Source organism: Sylvia atricapilla, chromosome 8 (assembly GCF_009819655.1).
Source record: "Sylvia atricapilla isolate bSylAtr1 chromosome 8, bSylAtr1.pri, whole genome shotgun sequence".
Taxonomy (NCBI): domain Eukaryota; kingdom Metazoa; phylum Chordata; class Aves; order Passeriformes; family Sylviidae; genus Sylvia; species Sylvia atricapilla.
Genome location: NC_089147.1, coordinates 24,314,336 through 24,338,371, shown reverse-complemented (window position 1 = coordinate 24,338,371; position 24,036 = coordinate 24,314,336). Strand labels below are relative to the sequence as shown.

Here is a 24,036-nt window from a genome sequence, read left to right as displayed (position 1 = left end):
GTCTGAGAAACGTCCCCCCGAGCCGTCTCCGCGCTCTGCCTGCCTGTCAGAGTAGTTTGGAAATGCTGTCGGTGATACAGGGACACGGGCAAACAAACCGTCACATCGCATCTCCCCTGACGCGTTAAGTGGGAACTGAGAGCACGAACAGGCTGTGGAACCTTTCCCGCATTCCCAGCTTGGTGGAGACGAGGACACTCAAGACGGTGCCCCGGCTGGTGCCTGCTCCTTACCCCCGGAACAGCGCCTTCATGGGAAGAAACCACAGATTCCTGCTAAAGGCACTGCCAGTATCTAATTAATGTCACCGACCCATCTGCCCAGGTTGCTGATGTGCTCTGTCTGCGGCTTTGTTGTCATTTCGAGCGAAAACCAGCCGGGAGTGTCTTAGCTCGAATTGCTAACCCTCTTTTTTTCTTTTTTTTTCTTTTTTTTTTTTTTTTTAACCATTAGAAAAGCCCTCCACCACTGCAAATAGTAATGACTATTTCCTTTTCTTCTCGCTGCGATTCTGAGAGAATCCAAATGTACGGGAGTAGCAGGAATACAACAAAATTGACAAAATTGAGCACGGGGAATTCACTCCTTTTGTAATCTGTTTACAGAGAAATCCTGTGGAGGGTGACATCTTCATGTAAGTGAATGAATAACAGATACACGTAAAGAGAAGGCATCAAGAAAAATACCAAGTCTTAGACAAAACATACATCTGAGATCCTGCTGCCAAATTATCCAAAGATCGTTTAAAAAGACAAGGTATTCGCCGTAATCGATGTCAGTAAATCGTACGTGCCAGACTGTCAGCTCCCTCCCCGCTCCGAAGCCATGTCACCTCCTGGCAGGCAGGCTGGAGCGCGATGCTCACAGCGCCCAGAGCACAGCCCCGCACCGCGCTCACCCTGCGCTGAGCCACCTCCCGCAGCCCCTCTGTGCCGGGAAAGGACGGCTGAGCTGCACACGGCGACCTGATGCTGCGCGGCTTGAAGGGCACTGACTTAGTCCTGATGTTCCCTGTCCAGAGGTGTTCAATCCAGTCAAGACTCCCAATGATTTTCCTGAGTTTTTCAAAACAAAGGGCTAGGCAAAGTACAGCTTTCAGTGTCACCACACGCTTAGCGTGCTAACAGTCAAAATTGTTAAAAAACAGGGGTGCTGCCACAGTTAAGTGGTTTTTAACCCCACTGTCACCAGAAATCAGTTGGTTTCATTGAGAAGGGACAGAAGGTGCTCGAAGAGGAAAATAATGTAGACTCAGCAAATACCCCCTTGCTTTTGAGGGCAAGCAGACCTCATGCAAAGAGCCATGATACCCCTGTACTAAGCACTAAACACGAATCACAATCAACCAGACATTTTCTGGTATTAGTTGTTCAATAGAGCCCAAACATGAGATTGATACCTGTCTATTCAAAGCTGTTGTCATATTTTAAAAACTAACACAGACAGTACAAAGGTTGAGAAGATCAGATTTTGCCTCAGTCAGCAAACCTACCTTAAATATTTGCATAGTGTTTACTTATAAAAAAAATCAGCCAACACTTGTAAATGAATAAAAATAAATCATGAACTAAAACCCTAAGACTACATCTACAGGAAAAATACAGAGTATATAGACACTTCAACATACTTATCAGAAAAAACCCCCACAAAATTATAGTAGTCCTGTTCCATATTAGTCTTATTACAGCAGCACTCATTTTGACTCATCAATCAATACAGAAGACCTGTTTTCACAACTGTGCAAAGTATTGCACACACAAGAAAAGATGATCCTTATCCGACAGCTTTTACCAAGCATGCAAAGAATATACATCTGAAAAGAAGTTGCCCATTATTGTTTCCTGTTACCATAAGAACTGACCACAAACTTATCTAAAATGCCGTTTTTTTCACACGAAAATATTCCATATTTAATTATTAACAGCTAATGGTTACACTTATCAGTTTTCAAGGAGAAGGTACTCATCGTTTGCTTTTAGCTTCAACAGGCTCAAGGTTTTCTCCCACCTCCTGCCTGTAAGTGTGTGTGATAAAACTAGTATCAGTAGTTGTGCTCAGAGGACAAGATGGACAAACAACTCTTGGGACAACACTCTGGAGCAATTACTAATTAGTTTTGTCGTTGCAATGCTTAGAATATAAGGAAACTGTTCTGAAGAAATTTTCCATTTCTTTTTCTTTAAGAAATGGCACTTCTGCAGAAACATTTCTTGATTCTGAACTCTTCCCTTACTCTCTCGATGGTAAATTTTAGAGAGAATATGAACATTTCTTGACAGAAAGGAAAACAGAAAAAACAGCAAAGGTACTCTTGCAGAATCAGAAGTAACACAGGTTTCTTTACCAGGTATATTCTTTTATATTAGGATTTACCATCTGTTCAATCCCTAATTATATTTATTTCACAACTCCACAACCAGAAAGATGAAAAGGCTTTGAAACAATTTAATCTTTTACCTCAAGAGTTATGAATTCTTTTGCAAAGATTGTCCCTGCATGTCAGAGCCACATGACATAATGGAGCAATCCCCTGCTTCAACCTGATGTATAAAACTTGCACAATGTGTTTTGTTTTCATAAAAGCATGCTGCACCTGACCTCATCCAGACATTTTTAAAGTGACTATCACTGTTGGTCAAAACAGACTATGATGCAAAATTGAAAAGGCAGCAGCCTTTACAGAACTGTTTGTACTAGTATGTTATAAGCAGTTCACTCCTGATTGTTAACAATGCAAGAGCCAGTCCTCATCAGCCAGCAAACATTTAGACAGAATTACCATTCTTTTCCAAAAGCTCCTATGAATGTTTCAAAGTTCATGTCTTAGTCAAATTTAAATTGGAAAATTTTAAAAAAAATTGGAAGAAAAAATGGACAGAACAAGCACTAAAAACAAACACTCTTTTAAAGCAAGTCTAACCTCTAAAAGGTATTTATGACTGCCTGAACATAAAACATTAATGGTAATAAATAACGCATCTACTGTAAGACTGAATTAATACTTCATTTCATCTACTGTTCAATTTTCTCTAAACCTTTGGCACTAAGTCATTTGTGATAAAACTAACATTATCTTCATATTTTTCATCAGTCATGACGGCCCTATGGAGGCATTACCACCCTTTGGTCACTAACTGTGAGACAGCTGGCAATTAACGCATGAGACCAAAACTGGGGGCAAGAGTGAAGATGGTAAGAACCCTACAGATGCTCATGACAACACACTAATCTGCAACTAACAGCTGTCTATTTCTAGGTGGTTTTGTTGACAAATAAGCTTTATTACAAGCTGTGCAAGAAATGAGAAGCCCCCCGGAGCCTGCCTGAGTCAGACTGACGTGAAAATGAACTAGGGTGCAATTCCTGCTGGGATTGATTGGAACTGTACCCATTTCAACCGAGATTCAATTTGATACACACGTACAGATCCACCACTTGATGCGATAAAGTGTTAAGTAAGAACTCCATCAAAGCATCGGAAGGTGTATAATGACAATAATTTGTACTTACCTAATAGCATTTGCCAAAGACCTTAAATTAATTCAAAAATCAGCCACCTTGAGTAGTATCTGTTATTACAGACAGTTTGTCAGATTGGAAAACTACAACACAAATAATTGCATTGTGCCCTGCAAGCTAGAAAGCATGAAATTTCACTCCTGTGCAGACGGGCTAGCCCAAAGACTTAACAGCTCTCCTTAAGTTCCCCATAAATCCATTAAGTAGGACTTTAATTAGAAGCTATACAGGATTAAGGAGGCGGATAGGTCCTACACTGGTCCTTCAGTACAGGAATAAAGTTTACTTACATAGATCAATAAAAAGATCTAAGGCAAAAATAAATAAAAATTCTCACATTCAAGTTTGAGCTGCCTATTAGATTGCAAAGACTTAAAAAACCCCTAAGATTGGGAGGGGCTTTTTGACAACCCAGTGCTCATTCTGTTCACAAAACACAGGAGTTTGCAATCCAACCAACTGCCCTACATTAGACAGTAGGTATATAGCTGATTTTTTTTCTATATGCAACACTTGATCATTCTGTTAATGAAAATCTAAATTTAGAAAGAAATTAGCACAATATAGTCCCTACTCTGAAAGCATTTGTTGCATGTGTGCACATCCTCATATGGCTTACATCCTGCTCTCTGTAAAATGCATTTAACCAACAGTAACACCACGAAAGCCCTCCTTGATCCGTCTGCTTCAGTTTTCTCTCATAGCTCAATTAACTTTTAAACATCAAAGATTGTTCTTAACACCAGGCCAGATCTGAATTACTTCTGGGTAAGTGCCCATGGTTTTTTAAATATGAATCCTTAGATATATAGATTCCTGTGATACATTATTGACTCACAATTTATTTTAAATAGCTGAGCCCTGTTTCAACTTTGAGACCAAGCACCTGTGCTTCTGCAGCACCAGTTAGGTCAGGATTCTAGTCCCTGACTAGAGTTCTGAGTAATTTTGTTGCTAGTAAAGGAAACAGCAGAAAAAGCTCTGTGTGGAGTTCTCAAGATTGTCTGATGACTGAGAAGGATTTAATTGTGTGTCTAATGATAATCAGCAGCTCACATATATCTACACTGCCTTTGTTACATAAGGTTCTTGCATATGCTCTTGGTTGTTCTAATTTAATATCTAGTTCTTTTACAAAACCTGAAGTAGCTGGCTACATTAATTGTTTCAGGAAATACTAAGCATACTTTTTTTTGGTTTGAATTAACAGAAAAAGTCGTGTGGATTAGAGATAAGATACTGTGAACTTTAATACTAAGCTTTTGACCCAAATGTAATCTAATGCAAATGCAAATGATGCTTCATCAATAGCTTCATCACTTATTGCAGTTAATACTGTAATTAATGACTTTTCATCTTTTGTTTAATTAAAACAAATAGAAAACTCCATTCTTCTTCACCCCATACTTCACTACTGTCTTACAGACTGATTACAAAACATCCATGAAAATAAACAGTTCCAGGTGGAAAAAGAAGTTGGAGAGCCACAGGATGTCTCATTCTAATGTATCATCTGAGAGATTTCCAGCAGTTATGGTGAAATTACAGACAACAGCACACACCAACGCAGTGATGCAAGTATTTCAAATCCCAAAGCAGCTGCTGCAGATATTGTATGTAAGAAGTTATGCCACTGAAATTCTATTTATAGAGGGGCATCTCATAGGTAAAGAGCAGCAATTTAGAAATGACTCCCAGTGTCTTCCCCAGTCGAGCATTTCAAGGGCAATACTCGAGAGAAATATGCAGGAACTGCCTAATGCTGGGCAGGATGCTCTACTACAGGCAGAATATTGGATGACCCAGTACTGCTGGAAATGCTGGTATTTAGGTTTAGTAGAAGAAAGTATTTCTTTTTTTGACATGTGACAGTTTCAGTGGAAAATTGCCACGAAAGATGTGAGTTGTGCCTATCTTATCTATTATCTAGTAATGCAGCACACAGCCCCTGTGAGATAGTTTTCCTTTATAGACTCTAGAGGAACAGAGGCTAAGAGGTCAAATGAGAATCAGGCATCTAAAAACTAGAAAACTATACCTAAGAGAGCACATACACTGCACCACATTCTCTGCAGACCGGCCACTAATTCCACTTTGTCTTCCGAAAAGCTTCTCCCAAGTGTAAAATTATTTTAAAACATTACATTTTCTGTGGGGTTTTTTGTTAAGTGTTTACAATCAGTCATTTCATAAGCAACTAGAAAAGAGGAAATCCAGGTACTCTGAAAAGCCAGTGATATATTAATATATAATTATTAATATTATTATATTATATATTAATTATACTCCAAAAAAAGGACTTTATTTATTCTCAAGGGCTAAAATAAAAGGCATAGTGATTGCATGGTTTTTCCTTAGATGCAACAAAAATAATGAAAAAGTATCTGACCCAGACCCCAAAAGTTGTTCTCAGACAAATTTGCATATGCAAATACACTGGTACAAAGATGTCCCTAAGCTCTGTTCTAACACAAAAGTTCACGTTAGTTAGGCTTTCATGGAACATAGGTACAAGGAATTTAGACTCATTACCCTCTCACAGTCCTTTACTGACAAAACCCTCTACATTAAAACAAATTTACACTATTTGTGATTTCTTTAATATGATGCTGAGGTAAAGAAAGCCTTGGAAAAAACTCCTAGAAACAAAAAGCATGGAATGAATACTCAATCCTGTCTACACTTTATTTCCAGCTTTTGCTTTGACCTAGGTTCTGTGGACAAGAAATACGTACAGTGCTCCTCTACATAATTTGGTTATCAAAGGCTTCACATCATCTTCTTACAATGTCCTTTAACGTTCATATTCTCTCTAAATTAACACAAGTGCTGTGTGAGCCTCACCTGATACAAGACATCCTCTCATCTATGGCTACACTCACAGTACAATTGCTTTGCATGCAATACATTTCCAATGATGGTTAAAACACAGAACATCAGTGAAATGTTTTCAACACCAAGAAGAGCCAGTTGTACTTCAATAAACATCAGGCAAGTGTCTGATGAGAGACATGATGTACATCTAGGGCACAACTTGAAGCTTGAAAGCAAGCCCACTTGATCTGAGCACAGATTTGAGGACAAAAGTGTCACTTCACAATGCACAGGGCAACAGCAAAGAGAAAACTTGAGTTTCTTTAGTGCCTGCTGTAATTACAGATACCTTGTCTGTCACACAACATGCTGCCCAGACTGCACTGCTGCGGGCTGGGCCTGGACTCACCTGTGAGAGAGGGTGGGTTTCATGGAGCTCATGGAGTTCATGGGGGGTTGCATGGGGAGCTTCCCGGGAGGGTCGTTCTGCCGGCTTTTCTGGTGGCGAAGCAGCAAGAGCCGTCCCAGCTCCTCACACCACGATGACAGCAGTGCTGTGCAAACAGAACAAATGACAGTGAGCACCCATCTGAGGGACCAGCACAGCCCAGTGCAGGTGCAAGACGTTTTAACAGGAGTCACAAGCCAAAGAGACAAACAGCAGGAGTGCAAAGCTTGTCCATGAACCACCACTCACACTACTATCCTATCAAACTGAGTCTGTCATTGCCCTACACTATCATCAGAACACTTTACCCAAGTTACAAACATTCTGCATAGCCCAGGAGGCACAAGAGAACTTGTCTGAGCAGCACAGAGATGAAGAAATGGATGAAGCAAAAGGACATGGGATAGCTGTCACAAGTGAAGCAAGATGCAAAATAATCATTTCACACCAACAGAAACATAACAAAAACATAGAGAAGACATCATTTACAGAGGGGAGCAAGGAAAAAAAGCTCTCTTTTCTGTTCAGCTGGGTTTTTTTTCGAAAGATTAATTGGAGAGAAATCCATGTGCATGAATTAATTTTCAAAACTGTAATGAGCTACCAGTCTTCAATAGATAAACAGGAGAATGATGTATGGATACAAAGTTAGGCACTTAAATCTATATCTGACCCAGCACAACCCCTAAATGTGTATTTCCATTATGTGCCTAATCTTGTAGTCAATGAGGGTAATTCTGTGCTTACAAGAAAATCACGCTTATGAACTACAAAGATGCAGAGATTTCTTAGAGGGAAGAAGAGCTATCAACTCCTTCTAAAGACATGAAAGGGGTCATTATTCCTGAAAATGTGGCCTCTCCCTTATGCACCCACACTCAGAAAAAAACAGCCCTGCTATGGAAACACCTACTCTGCAGTAAGCAGAGCCCCAGGAAGTGACTGCAAGTGAAACCTGGCTCCCATGAGTGCACCCAGCCAGGACACCTCTCCGAAGCCTCCAGCAACATCCACCCGAGCCTCAAAGGTGCCTGCTTAATTCCAACATCAGAAATGGCTCTGGTAAAAAGTCAGCCAGGTATGAGGACACAGTGAGGAGTTTCACTGGAACAAAGTGCAGACTAATTGAAAAATCCTGCAGTGGAAAGAAATCAATTTCTCAAGTGGAAGTGCTTGGGCTTTTTTCCTCTTTAAAGGATGCTTTACAAAACCCTTGGAACAAAAAATGCTTCATGTTTAATTTTTAACTAAGTGCCTTCCTGAGGTGTTGCAAACTGAACACAAATCAACAGATTATATGGGCGGGTGAGAACCAGAAGACTACTGAAAACCCAAGCTGCCACAGTGGTTTAGAGTAGTAAGAGCTCTAGATTTAATTTCAGGCTTCCTTGTTTAGGAGACAAGTGCAGAATCCTCTAAAACTGAGGCTTCTGTTTTCATGTTTTAATTTTCTAATGGTTGTCTTTTCCCCAAATAACATAATCATAAGCAGTAGCTAAATATCATTTCAGGGTACACCACCCTTTTCCCAATAGCTACTCACATGTACTGTTAACACAGAACAAATTCCAAAGAGACTAACTGTAAAGTCGTATTTGTGGGGGAGAAAAAGGAACCAGCTTTACCAAAACCACACACGAGTATGGCTTTTCAGTACAAGAAACTACTGGATTTTCTCAAGTTAAATGGCCACACAAAAAAATACTTACAGCCTGGGCCATTGCTGTGAATTAATCACACATTTGGACAAAGAAGAGGTAGTGATTTTATTGCATTTGGACAACGAAAGGGTAGTAATTTTATTGCATTTATGAAGCAGAAGGTCAAGAGCAGTGTTTAGGGAGGCATTTTAGAGCTCTGCTGTGACAAAAAGGGGGCATCGTTTCTTTATGTAACTAAATATGGTCACTCGGAAGCAGTCAGCCTCACGTGTAGCCTACAAAAAGCATTCCCCCGAGCTCTGTGAAATGTTCCAGCAACGAGCGCCAGTCTAAGCTGCTTCTCTATTAGCCAAGGAATCTGTCAACAAGCATTTGATCAAATTATGCTCACCTTTTATCCCTGGCATATCATCACTAATGTGGCAGTGACAAAGGCCCCCTCCCCCTTTCAGCCGCCTGGAGATGGAAATTCCGCCTCACAGGGCTCCTTCCCCTGCGCCACAGCCAGCGGGGCTGGGGAAACGCCAACAGCGCTCTGCCCAACACTTAACGCAGCCATCGCCGGGTAACGTGGAGGAGCAATAGTGGATGCTGAGCACTTCCACAGCCGAGTGTAATTACTATGGAATCATCCATCTTAGACCAGGCTGTGATGGGAGAAGGGAGCTGCTCCTTCTGCACACCTATGTGCACTTGACAAGTAAGATAAAAAGCAACAACCCAATGGATCTAAGGGCATGAATCTGCAAACAAAAGCCAAACCTGCCTTGGAAAAAAAAAGCAGTGTAACCCCTGAATATGCCAATGAGAGCAATGGTTTGGTGAGGTGAAGATAAGAAAATATCTTAATGAGTTGTTATTATTACCAATATCCAGTAGGAAGATTTATAAAGGGAAAATGTAAACCATCAAAGAACAAAGAGGTCCTCAAGATAAGCTGGATGGTTCTATTCTACAAGTTATCTGGAGACGACTCATGTTTTTAGAAACTAAGAGACTGCAGGTAAAAAACACAGCAAATTTACTCATCCCTATCACAGCACTCATTATGGAGAGGTTCAACCTTTCCTCCCCCGGGACATTTCAACTCATGTACCATGTATAATAATCACTCTTCCCTGTGTTGGTACTTGTGCATGGAATGAAAACAAAGCTGTTTGTAGCCACCTTAGGCGTTACCAGTTCCCCTCTGACCTGCTCTATCCTCCCTCTAAAGGAGTCTGCTCTCTTCTGCTGGAAAGCACAGGGCAGCCTCCCATCTCTCCTGCCCCAGCCACCTCCACTGCTCTGCTCTCTGCTCGGTAAGATGAATATATACCCTGCCAACACACATCTGGTACAGCTGGCTTCTGGAGAACATCACTTCCTGGGCTATTCAAGCAAGATAAAACAAACTCAAAATGAATTTACAGATTACACTATTCATCTTTAGTGTACTTAGTTACTGCTTTTTATGCTGACAGTATTAGGCGTATCTCAACTCATTTACACTCAAAGCACGAGAATTTCAGTATCATACTATAATGAACAGATAAAGCAGCAAGCACAAAGGACAGCTACAGATGGTGCCAACAGTCAGTCTCACCCTCCATAGCACAGCCAAGCAGCTGCTTTTTCTCCCCCTCCACCCCTCCTCCTTGTACAACAGGAGCACAGATTTTGCAGATGGACCATCCACACCGTCTCTCTCGCAGCCCCTTGCTGCGGCAGTTTAATGATCAGATTTAAATCGTGTTCCTCTGCTGCAGTGCTACAATGTCCCTTGCATACAATGATGCGCCTTTCCTGCCTCAGTTGAACTCAACTGTTGCAATGAGAGGAAAGGAAAAATTCTTGAATGTGCACACACCCCTCCAAGAAGCCCTGCATGCAGCCCAGGTGTAAAATATAACCTGGTTAATACACCAAAACTGACATTTTTTTTCAACCCTTGTTCAGTCATGGAGGGCTCTGCTAGCTCATGCAAAAAGACGCAGAATAATGGCAATCAAATAACGTACTGACAGTTTAAGTGTATTCACACATTTATTTGGCTTAAAGGGACACTCTCCGGGATGATTGGTGCAATATTTGACCTACTTTTCTCCATCTGCAAAACCTGTATCATTCTTAATGGGATTGCGTTTTACTTTTAGCACTGATCTATTTCCATAGGAATAAATCAATACCGATTTGCTAATGACGACTGCGTTAAGAAACCAACACAGACATGAGAAGCCACAGCTTCCACATTTGTGAAAAGCAGAAATACACATTTAAAAATAAGAGAAAATTTCAATTACAACTAGCCCAAGGGGTTTTCCTAGGGAAGCAAGAGAAAAAAAAAAATCCGTTCAGAGTTATTCAGCTTGCTGCTACGCAGTCTCAATTTTGTTTTTCTACTCTTCGAAGAGGACCAGACATGGTAACAGTGTGTCTCAGCACAGAATGTGACCGACCTCTCCTTAAAATACTCATAAATACTCCCACACACCCGAAGTTGGCAACACTTTATGTCCTTCTGCATGTGTCCAATAGTTTTAAATTCTTTCATTGAAAAAAAATCATAAGACATGGCAATGTATCCACATTGGGATCCTGGGGACAAGGAGGGAAAAGAAGGCTGGAAGGCTATTTTTTTCCCCCTAGTCAGCCCAAGTCACATTTTAAGCATTTCTCTGCAACCACAGAGCTAAGCCTTGCTTGAAAGAGAAAGGAAGCAATTGTTATTTAATCCCCTGCCTCTAGGAGCCAAGTCTTTAAGAACATGCCAAATATCACAAGATTTGCGACAATTATTAGGACCAGCCACATTCCCTGGTACTGCTCCTTTCCTCTAAGGGCCCTTTTGTGCAGAAAACCTGCCAGGCAGTACAGAAACAAAGCCCTCCGCGGCACCTTTCCATCCCTCATAGCCAGGAGTGCCCATCACCCAGCAGTAGCATCACAACTGCTTTGTAAGGTGATGGGGCCCTTCCATCAGGAAAATCAAGGAACTTGAGCTGGGGAAAGCCACAGATCAATGCCCAGGCTGCTTGTACCACTTCATACTTCTTGACAACAAATCAGGCATACCTGCAAGCATTACATGATGGATGCTGATGATGCAGCTCAAATGTCATGTTATAGCCATAGCACAGAAGATTGGCACAGCTTGTTAGAACCCCTTTTGGGCCAGGGACCAGAGAAGGTAAAGAAAGCAGGGTGTGCAGTCAATGGTACCCCAGAGAGGCACCGCTGGTTTCAGCAGCTGCACCCACCCAGCGCTGGGAGCTGCAGTCCTGCTCTGCCTGGCTGTACTCGGCGCCGTGCAAAGTGCCACAGTCAGCACCTCCGAGTGCAGGAGCCCGCGGCTCCCTAGAAAGCAAAATACAGAGAAGCACGGCGCTAATCTATTTACCTATTATGATACCCTAGTATTAGTTACAGCTTATCACCTCAGTAAATCGCTGCCTCTTGTTAGGGAACGTGCTTAAAGGTGCAGCAAACTGTTATTTACAGGCAGACACTATATTTACAGCCACAAAGACAGGTGAGGAGGGGATAGGACAACAGCTCAGTAATTTCAATGCCTTCTGCTTCCCGGGAGACTGCTGGAAGAGCACAATAGGATTACTGCTTCCTTGCTGCAGTTAAGCTGCAGTAGATAGTTCAATACGCAGACTGGCAGACCCGTATTTCTTATTTGCTGCAATGAAAATATTAGGAAAAAAGGAGGAGTTTGATTTGGAGAACTATCTGTTCAGCACCATCTCGCTAGATTGGTTTCATGTCTCAGAAGGAAATGCATTTGGCTGAAAAGATATTTACAGCATGAATAAGAAAATACATCATATTCCACCAATCATATCCATTAATTTTATATTGCTCTTAGAAACAAGTCTGTATTTTTTAACATGGAGAATGCCAGATAAGTAGAATACAAAGCTTTTGAGTGCTTTCTACTCTCTCCTCTACAGACTGCAATCTAAACACAGTTTTTATAAAACATCCAGTGAGATAATTTGGTGGGGAGGGAAGGGAAGCAGCAATGAGAAGAGAATGAGAGGAGTGGAAATAACTATTGTCTTGGTTATTTAGAGTTATTTATTCTTTCCACATAGAAAAATTGAGGCTATATCACATTTGGAAAAATACATTGAAAATGTTAACTACCTAAAGATCAATGCGCTGACAGTACCAGCGAAATAGGGTCAACCGCATTAAAAGGATGGAATCTTTGTAATTTTGTAAAACTGAAAATCAGATGTTTTCCTTGTGTTTTAAAAATCACTTTGCTTTTAAAGAGCTTGGAAATGGAGAGAGGGAGAAACCAGTCACACCAAACTATTTCAAGGACTGATTTTCCTGCAGCTCTCCTCCTCACATACTCCAGCAGAGCGAGCCTGGCAGTGGCTGGCTCAGCTGTCGGACAGGACAGCAGAGCAAGGCCACAGAGCCAGGATGGAACAGTCCATTAGCAGAGGTTTGTGTTTGTCCCTCCTCTGCAGTTCTCTCAACTGCCTAACCCTGTGACAAGTGAGCCCAACCCCGAGTGCTCATCACTACACGAGCTTCTGCTCGGTGTCTGCCTCAACACTGACAGCACAGGAGTATATACAAAACCAATTACAAAGCAAAAATTTTAATTTCTCAGCAGTCTGGCTGCTCAACATGAACTCAAAGCAGTTCCCAGGGAGTCCACCCCTCCTCCCAGGCCTATCTCTCTGGCTGCCAGCAGATGCCCACTTTGCACACAGCAGCCCACGGCACAGAGCCAGTGCTTACTCCCGGGTGTTTCCTGCCACCTCCTCCCAGGAGGCCACACCCCAGCTGGCTGCTTTTTTGGAGCACCTGAGGATTGTCACTGCTCTTCTCCACCAGGCAAAATCAGTGATGTTAGCTTAGAAGTCCAAGTACATTGGATTAAACTGACTGATTTAATCTAAAAAGTGCCAACACAAACGTGCTCCACTGTAGTGAGGAAAACCCCCTCCAAAGGCACATAGATTAAAAAAGCCCTCATCCCAGCAACTGCACAGCAAACTGCAGGGAACTGAATTCCCCAGCAGAGCAAGGGGGCTGCTGGCTCAGATCCTCATTTGGGAGGCATGAACTGCCCTGCTAATGACAACAGGAGCACAAAGTTGACAGCCACAGTTCTACACTGTGGAACAGGACATGATACACATTTCTACCCCCATTATTTAAATTATGTCCTTTATCAAGAATGCCTCCTTCATTACTACAGCTACAGCGGTGTCCTGCAGAAATATCCAGCTTTGCCCCAGTAGAATCTATGATGCAATTATGTATTACAATTAAAAAAACAAAAAAATCATGCAAGTTTGTAGGAAAATAGATAATGAAAGGAACACCTAATTAAGCTGAATGTACTATCATGTTAATTAACAGAGGTTTTATTCAATAAAACCCTTACTGTAAACCTGAGAGTTATTCAGCATGTGCTTTCAGGACTGCTGCATGACTGACACCATGTACAAAGTCTGGTCTTGAATATGGGTCCAGCTTGCCTTGGCATATCCTCAGTTCTTCACAAATACCTCTCAAGACACATATATATGTAGGCCTTCCCAAAGGCTCTTGCCAACTGGAATAGTACATGCTGGAGACACAGATTTGAATACTGCTATCCTCACCCCATGCCTTCAGAGGAACTGGGATTCCCTAATTTCCTTTTACACTTGCCAAAACTTGGCAGAGGATCTTACCAGATTCACTACATTAACTTTGAAGTAATACATTACAAAACATAGCAACAATGGCTCAATTTGGCAAGCACAATACACTCTGTACAGATCCAGATAAAATACGTAAGCATCTCATTTAGGCTTAGCTCTACCCAAGCTGCTACATCTGAAAACACAGCCCATTATATAAAGAGAAGACAACACTGTTGAAAGGCTACCAGCAAGTGAATCTTAGATAAGGCTTTCCAAGGAAATGCACTCCAATAGCATTAGACTGATTGTTTTCTTGCTCATCCAACCGTTGGCTTCACTGCTTAGATTTCAAACAACAGCATCTTTCATTACTGCTGTATGCTTTTGTTTTGTAATGCCTGTTCTAGTTGTCAACAGATTTCACACATAATCCAGACATCTGAAAAATGAGACCAACACACTTGAACCCATCTTTGGCTACAGACAAAGCAGTGACCTACAGGTGAGAGGCTCTGTTTCATTTAATCCATCCTCAGCCCTCCAATTACTACTGTAAACAACTCCTGAGCTAACACCACCACTAACATCTAAAAGTGCTAGGAAAATACCCAACACATGAATTTAACAAGAGCTGGAACACAAGGAAGCCATACACAATCAACACAACAATGGAAGTCTGGACAAGGAAAAATCTGGTGTCTATCATAAAAAGAAAAAAAGAAGAAATAATGACAGAATTGGAGGTTCAGCTGCCTATCATGGAAACCTAACCCAAATTACTCAAAAGGACCCAGAGGAAAGTTAAAAACGAGTAACAACCAAAATTGACTTTTCAGAAACAAATCATGCCTTACCTCTGTACTTTCTTTATACTAGCAGACAACAGACCTTGAGTGTAGGGTAGTTCAATTTTAGTCAGGTTTTAAGTGCTACTTAACATGACACTCTCATAAATAAACAAGGGAAACTAGGTCTAGCTGAACACAACACAAAATGACAGGAAACTTAAGGCTTACCAAACTATTAAACCAATAGTCACTAAAAGAAATGAGCATTATCAGATTCCTCAGAGGGCCAATGAAGGCAGTAGCTGTGGTGTGCTGCCAAAGCATCATCCAACCAGCCTCTCCAGCTGCATGAGCAGGACCCAAGTCTGGGAGATGCACAGTTCTCCTTTCTCTCTACCCCACCACAGCCACAGAAGGGAGAGAAGAGCAATCAGAATGATTAGGAAAAATCCTATCCATATATCCTGCACAAAATGATTACATGGATTAGGGCTTTTGGTGAGTTTGTTTGGTTTGAGCTTTTTTTTTTTTTTTTTTTTTTTACAAGAGGGAAGACTGACAGTGGTACTCTGATTTATTGAGTAACAAAGCATTAACTATATTCACAGCAGAAACACCAATATACAGAGATAAAAAAGACACAAGTTGGGTATTAGGAGCATCCTAATACTCTTTAATACCCTACCCTAAGGGTAAGGTGAGGAATTTCCATAAACGGAGGAAAGGTCAGCTACAGATCTAGGGAGAATGGATTCTTCAGCCAAGAGGACATGGCATAGATGACTTTTTGAAATCTTTTAGAATCAAATGAAATCTGTGTTTGCAAACAGAGGAAATTCAATCAGTCTGCACTGAGAAAGCATTTAAATCTGGCTTATATTCACAACTACACCAAACAGACCTCTCAGCTACAGTGTGGGGAGCTCCTGCAGAGACTGCTGAAGTGGCCATCCAGCTACATGGCTTACTGGCTAAGTTTTAAAGATGAAAGAAACAGAGAGCAGGTAAGTGCTGAAGGTCACACCATTTGTGACTGAACAGAGTCCCAGAACAGAGAGGATCATACACCTTCCTCTCTTAGCAAGGAAAAACCACAACCACCACATCAAGGGGTTACTGCTCTGTGCCCGCAGTCTTTGTGCCTGCCATGGAACATTTTCAAACAACAACTGTAAAACATCTGGAGAGGCTTTCAAGGAGGGGAGAAAAAATTTACAAAAACCACACAACCAAAATGTATAGCAGAAACGTGTTTCCAAAGTTAACACTGCACAGCCAGAACTCAGAAGGACCAAAAGCTATTTTAGGAACTTTTGCTTTTTGGTTCTGCCGTCTTGCTCTTTGCTTTAACTTTACATTATTTTATATTTTTACAGGAAAAGAATGTTTTATCAGGTGTCCTCAGATTTTTTTTTGGTTTTGTATGATTAGTGTAATACAAACTTTGCCAACTTCTCCATAACTGCTGAAGGAAAAAAAAAAAAAAAGCTTGCTTTCAAAGCTGGGGGTTGCAGGACCTATTTTCATACTATTCAAACTTTCTACTTGAACAGAACTAAGCTAGAAGTACTGTAACCCTATCCCTCCATTCACTCTTCATTCTGAAAGAAATATTACAACTACATAAAATAATCTCCAAGTGCTGAACATGAAAAGAGTTAAGGACATCAGGAAAGAGAAACTCAGCCTACAGCAGTTTTTACTTAACTGTTTTCTGCTCGAGCAATACAGGGCAGACAGAAGTGTGCATGCATCACAGTTTCAAGGCAGCAATGCCTCCCATCTCACTGCCCAGTTGATCAGGCAGTTTTCTAACAGAGTCATTATTTCTCTTTTTTCCCCTCTGTGTCCCACCAACCCCACAAACCTTGTCATCTCCTCTGGTACTAATCACCTTCTCTTGAGAACTGCCTAATTAATTAACATTCAATTAATATACCAAAGTCAAATACCAAACAATTGTTCCCAAGCTGCACTGGGAACTTGGTAACCAATACGAGCAAGAGAAAGGCTTCTGCATCCTTAAAGTTCCATTTCTTCTAGCTGTGTCTTCTGGGCTAATGGACGTTTCCCACCTGAAACATGGTTGTATTACTGGAGCAGACTTTGTGAGCCATGGATGTCTTTGTTAATGGATTCTGATACCCCTAAAGACTCCATATACACTATGTTTATTTTTTTTATATAAATAAAGCAAAAGTAGCAAATCATCTAAGCTCTGCTACAATCAGGGCTACATAGAAAACTCAAGCTGGTGTAAAATAAGAAACATCTAAACAACCCTACCCCAATCTTCAGATTATTTTAGTTGTGATTTCGCAATACCAAGTGTTCAGCAGCAGTACTGCCTGGAGGCAGCCCCATCTTCTGCTGTGTGCCCATGCTCTGCTGTAGGCTGCACACTCCCAGCTGTGCTGAAGCATTCCTTTGTGTGACCACCCTATGAACCCGACTAGCTTGGTTTTTTAATTCTTCCCTTTTTTTATTTTTTTAAAATCTTCTTTTCCATTGTTTCTCTTTCTTAAGAAAATAAAAAAAAATTCCCCCAGACACGTATTTGGTTTTTCCCTAGCCACGTGCAATGCCTGCTGTGGCTCAGAGCGGCCCCAGCAGCGAGGCTCTGGCGCTGTGCAGAGGCAGGAGCAGGCACAGGCATTAGCCCAACACAGCGCTCCAGAGCAGCCTCAGTCCGATTAGCTGAGCTACAGGCACACAGAGGGCTGCAGCAAGAGGCTTGTATTTAAAAGCTTAACCACGAACATTAGTTTTAGACAGATTAGAAATTGCTGTTTCCTTGTCTTCAGGGGCATGTTTATCATCTTACACAGGTAGAAAGAGGTTATCTATGGAAGAGAGGAGAGGTATAAAAATGAACGTGGCTAATTGCTTTTACAAGCATCTAGGGAAGAAGCCAGTAGAAATCACAGCCCAAACTGATTTTTCAATATCTTTCGTTTCTCTGTCTGAAAATAAAAAAGAACTGGAGGAGAGGGAAAGGGTAATTTGTGGCTATCTTTTCTTATGGACATTTTCAGAAGAGCAGCCTGCCTAAATTCTCGCAGAGGACACCTGGACACATCTCCCTACACACAAGTGCTATAATTTCAGGACTGGAGTGCTGTAAGATAATGTCATCACTGCTCCTGCCATCTATAAATAACTGCATTTGAATCTAGCCGAGTCACGTGGAAAAGCTGGCCAGAAACACACACATGTATGTCAGCGTGCCTTTGGAAACCCAAATAATTCTAATAATACTGCATGGAATAAGCTTTAGCTTTCCAAATTTAGCTCTGGTCCATGCATCCACCGCGGCTCACAGAGGACTGCTATTATTTCTTTTTAAAATACCGTTCTTTGGAAGCTGCTGACTAGGACATTAGCTGGGTATTGTGCACAGGCGTCGCGTGTGCTGCTGCGCAGACAGACTGCTCAGAGAGGCAGACAAGAATCAATCGCTCCGGCAGCTCGGCGAACCCGCCCGCCCCTCTCATTGACATCCTCTCCCAGCCCCTGAAAAGGCGCATGGGCCGCGGCGCGGAGCGGTGGGCGGGTGCGAACGGCAGCCAGACAGCCCAGCATGGATTACACACGCTGGAGCGGCTCCTCATCCAGCCCAGCATGGATGGCACACACTGGAGCGGCTCCTCATCCAGCCCAGCACAGATGGCACACACTGGAGCGGCTCCTCATCCAGCCCAGCATGGATTACACACGCTGGAGCATCTCCTCATCCAGCCCAGCACGGATGGCACACGCTGGAGCGGCCCCTCATCCAGCCCAGCATGGATTGCACACGCTGGAGCGGCTCCTCATCCAGCCCAGCACGGATGGCACACACTGGAGTGGCTCCTCATCCAGCCCAGCACGGATGGCACACGCTGGAGCATCTCCTCATCCAGCCCAGCACGGATGGCACACGCTGGAGCTGCTCCTGACCCAGCCCAGCACGGATGGCACACGCTGGAGCTGCTCCTGACCCAGCCTAGCATGGATGATACACACTGGAGCTGCTCCTGACCCAGCCCAGCACGGATGGCACACGCTGGAGCATCTCCTCATCCAGCCCAGCACGGATGGCACACGCTGGAGCATCTCCTCATCCAGCCCAGCACGGATGGCACACGCTGGAGCTGCTCCTGACCCAGCCCAGCACGGATGGCACACGCTGGAGCTGCTCCTGACCCAGCCCAGCATGGATGATACACACTGGAGCTGCTCCTGACCCAGCCCAGCACGGATGGCACACGCTGGAGCATCTCCTCATCCAGCCCAGCACGGATGGCACACGCTGGAGCTGCTCCTGGTGCTGTCCCAAGCTGCAGCACGAGCCTGCCCTGCCCAGGGAATGGACCTGGCTGGGGCAGCAGGGGAAGTAACACACCCCTAATCACACATGGAACCAGATTTTAGCACCGATTTTCTACAGCAAATCTTTCAGAGCAGTGCAAAAGGATGATTTTAAAAATAAAACAAAAAATTTTGGATGCTTAAACAACCCCATGGCAGTAGTAACAAACATAAACAGGAAAGCATTTCAAATGAGTTGTATGCAGCTCCTCCGGGCATTTTCCGGGAAAATGACTGGAATACGACCTGATATGACCAACAACGCCTGCAGTTTAAGCAAGGCCACAAGACATGAACAGGGTAAGATTTTCATCTTTGGAAGCTAAAACTGAGGAGAGCATGTACTGAAGAGGAGAAGATAAAGGAAGAGAGAGGGCAGCAATGGACATCGAGTATCTCCCAAGACTTCAAGCACAGTTAATTCTGCAGAGCATTTCCCAGGGACAGAGATTGTGTTTCACTGTCTATAGAAGAGCAGCGGTTTGTACAAAAAGCACTGAGCAAACATCCTATCTAAATAGCAATCATGTCTATTTCATGTTCCCAGAACATCTGGAGAAAGGAATCACAATTACGATGGGCACCAGGAACATCAAATATTACTGTAAAACACACAGTAAGATGCTATCCAAGCAGATGGTAAATAAAATTATACCTTCTTGGTCAGAATAATTTTGGATTAGCTCCTGCTCCTACTGAAGTTGGTTGAAAATACTGCAATTTAGTGGTTTCAAGCTCAATCCCTTATATTACATTTACACAACCTCTACCAATATGATCTCTTCTCCTTCAATACATCATTTCAAATGTACGATACAAAAAGTAAATTCTCCTCCATACATTAGGAAGTACTTCCATGTTAGTCTAGCAGACAATATTTTTTATTCTCACTGATGTAAATTAAGAAATGTGGGAAAGTGACTAGAACAGAGGATAAAAGAACAAGAGAAATTAGAGCAAAAAATAAAATGCTAAAGATAAGGTTTCTGAAAGGTTACAGACATATTATTACATACAGACTGTGCCTGGCTTCTTAATGTCTGGGGCCTTTCACAAACACATAAGGACTGGCTCCTTCCATAAGGAACTTGAAAGAAATGCAATAAAATTTCAAAACCAAGATGTCATGGGCAAAAATTTCTCAGGGAAATGAACACAGGAATGTTTTCTGCAAGGAGCTCGTTGAATGAAAGAACAAATCCGCAGTCAAGTATTACGAAACTTTCTCTAAGGGGAATAGGCTGTGGTAATCTTGAAAACATAAGGGTGGAGGAAGAGATGAGGTTACCCTCAACAGCAATAGAAACAAGGGAACAAGGATAAAGGGAACAAGGAGCGGACCTGAGGGTGCTGTCTACTTCATAAGAGAGAAGGTAATTAGGTGGGCTCCAAGAAGGTGGAATTTTATCATGTATCCTCCCCCCCTGCCTCATCTCACTGTGTACTTTTCATCCTGTATTTGAGAACAAGTTTCTACTACATCATCTTCCTGATTAGAGGTTTTCCATGTAAGAAAGGCCTCCAAAAGCCAAACCATCTAAATTTGGCCCAATTCAAATAATATTTTATGCAACAGCCATCTAATCTTGCCTATTGCAATATAAACCAATCTGTATTAGCTATCTGGAGTTTGATGCTTTGAAAACTAGAAATTATAGCACTTCAATTTATCCCATACTGTTGAGAACATCTCATTCGCTCTGTCTTGGATTTCTCATGGATTGTTAAGATCAATTCAGGATACCATCTCCAGTTCTGCTGGGTGTCAAGGGAAAGGAAAAAAAAAAAAAAAAAAAAAAAAAAAAAAAAAAAAAAAAAAAAAAAAAAAAAAGGGCACTGCAGCTTGACTGTGGTGTTGGCCAAAACAAAATGGTAAACCACCCCCACCCCGCCCCCCCCGCCCCATTTTTTGCCTTCCTACACAACACAGTCGTTTTCTCTCTGTCTTCTGAGTCATATCTGTTCATGTTACTAAGAAAGCCCCACAGAGCCAATATTGCTAGGGAAGAACGAGATGTATTTTCAACAAGAGAGCTAGCTGATTGCAATTGCTGCAAAACCTTTATTTTCAGAAATTATAAAAGAAGCAGAAGAAACACTCTGAATTTCGGCTTCCAGCTCCTATAATTTATGAACTAGAGGTATTTGGCATTGAGAGGTAACAGCAGACATTGTCTGTCTAGGAAGGTAACTTCTGGAAGATGGCACTGTGATTTTTTTCTACCTTTAGAAGCACAGTCATTAGGCCAGAAATATTGTTGGTATTTCCAGAATGTCCACAAAAATCCCATGTCAACATTAATACAAAACATTTTAAAGGTAGCCATAATAATAATAAAAAGAGAACAGGACCAAGTATTTTCAAATTGTAAAATGCTTCCGTTTTTGAGAAGCGGCATCCACTTCTAAATATACAGGCACATGTATTCTACATCAGATGTTTCTCTAATGCAGAGCTGAGCACTGCCAAGTGATCAAGACCACGCAGTCTAAAAGATATACATGTAAACAAAGCACTTCTTTTATCTGCAAGTCGCTGATAAACACTAGCTAATCCTCACCTAATCCTGTGAACAGAACATCATCCTAGCTTCACAAAGGGGGAATGTAAGGCAGTGAACTAATCCTTTGGGGAAAACACTTAGGTCAGAATGCCAGGGAGACTAGTTACTGGTGAGGGACACTGACTGGTAGGGCTATGTGAAAATTTCTGTCCCTTCTGACACATTTCTGCTGCCGAGACTATCCCCACTCCCTGAGGAACCTCTTGGGGCAAATGCTGACAAAAAGACCAGGAAGGAAAGAATGAGTTTGGACATCAACATGGAAACAGGATTTTCACATCTATACACCAGGGTGTCTTGAATGGAGCGAGGAACTTCTCTGGAGAAGGATAATGCCAGTCAATAAGGACATACATTCACAGTCATTCACAGCATCCTGAAGAGGAGAGGATCAATGCACTCAACATCAGATGAGGGATTAAAGGCTCTTTTCCTAGCCTGGATGCAGACCACTAGACCATGCTAATCTGACAGAACGAGTTCCTGAAAGGCAGCTGAAAAAAAGCACAGATTTATGTAGCAGAAAATAAAACAGGGATTCTAAAAACTCACAGCAAATTCTTGCCCAAGCAAACGCACCAGTGAACGCTGGAGAATAAGTAACAACGAAGTGGCAAAGGCTAAAAATCTTCCTTTTTAAGTGGTTTTCCATGCACATGCATATTCTGAGAAAGTGTTCAACCCTGCAGCCTATCTGACACCCAGAGCAATGACCATAGACAACTCCAGCACCAGTCCAACAACCCGAGTCAGATCATTAAATAGAGAAAAGAGGGTTCAAAGCTGAAACCTACCATCAAGCAATCAAAGCTTTAAAGTGAAATAGTCTAGTTCACTGCAGTATTTATAAAAGCTAGTATCTCAAAGCTTTCATGGAGTACAGACTAAGCCCCTGCTATTATAGACTGGAATAAACTAGTAGAGAAGGTACATTTAAGAAAGCCTTGTAAAGCAAAAATGTATTTCATCCTGAAAAAAATCCAAGAATCAAAAAGGATAGCAGAACACAACATGGGTAAGCCCAAATGAACAGCTTTGTAAGATAAAAGGGATATATTAAAAAAGGCATAAAGACTTCATAAGAGAAGACTGGAAGAATGTTACATGATTTACAGAAAACATTACTATAGGTATGATGAAACAAATGACAACTTTCTGTCAGACAGGTTCCTGACTAACAAGTTTCTGCAGCTACACACTGATGAAAAAACAACCAGCAAAATCTACACTCTGGACCCCTGTGGACTAAGGTGAGGGAGAAAGTGTAGAGAGAAGTACAGGCACTGCACTAATGAGCAGTAACAAGAGAGCAATTAACAAAGACAGTTGTAATCTCTTGCAAGTGATACTGCTGTGTTCCAGACATTCTATGACGGGAAGTCATAAGGTCTTCACTACAGACCTCTTTTAGTAAAGATGAAAAACTACAGTGGATGAAACCAATGGTCTCTTGAGTTCACGGCAGATTTTCATGTGTCCAAGGCAAAGAAGAAAGTAATTCCAATATCTTACTTCATCAGACGCGTCTTACAGGGGTCGAGAAGCCCCTTCCAGTGTTTGGACAGGCAATGTCAGCTCAGAAATTTTAAATAATAATCTTGCACACTTGTAGAACTGAAAACACAGCAATCTGAATCCTAACATGCATGCAGAAAAGTTATAATTAACTCCCGATTCTAACCAAACATTTAAAAAGCAGGAAATATCCTTTTTTAGACATAAGCTCCCAGCAGTATCTCAGTGAATGTAAGTCTTTCAATATCTTTATCCAATCTGATGATACACTGGTTTGGGTTTTTTTTTAATTCTTTGGGAAGTTGCATTTAATCCAGATAAAAATTGGCTACTTATTATCATGACTATTACTACAGAGAAGAACAAGTGTAAAAAAAGCAGCATTCAGTAGTAAGGTGAAAAAACTAAAGTATTAATCTGCTCCACTCTTTGGAGCAGAGACTATCTCTTCAAAGATGTTTGCAGAGTGCTTAGCACAACTCTGATTTAGGTATGGCCACCAACCAAATAGTAATAAGTAATAACAGCAAATACTTTAACCTCAATAAAACAGTTCTTCTGTACCTGGCATTAAAGTAATGGTGGAAAGAATGAGATCATACAAGAAACTGCCCACTGAAATATAAAGTGTCATAGTACCTATATCTGGTGAAATCATTTATAATTCCAAATTATTATCAAAACCATCAAAAATATTATGTTAGCATGTGCTGCCTCGTGACTTGCACCATGGGG

General features: G+C 41.8%; 1 protein-coding gene across 6 annotated transcripts in view; it reads right to left on the bottom strand.

The window, feature by feature from the left end:
- ZMIZ1 (zinc finger MIZ-type containing 1) overlaps positions 1 to 24,036 on the bottom strand; it is a 339,057-nt gene that overhangs the window by 44,525 nt on the left and 270,496 nt on the right. For all 6 annotated transcript variants that reach the window (XM_066324120.1, XM_066324122.1, XM_066324121.1 and 3 more), the window contains one exon: positions 6,743 to 6,887. In XM_066324120.1, coding sequence (XP_066180217.1) covers positions 6,743 to 6,887 — 145 coding nt within the window. The remainder of the gene's footprint in view (positions 1 to 6,742; positions 6,888 to 24,036) is intronic.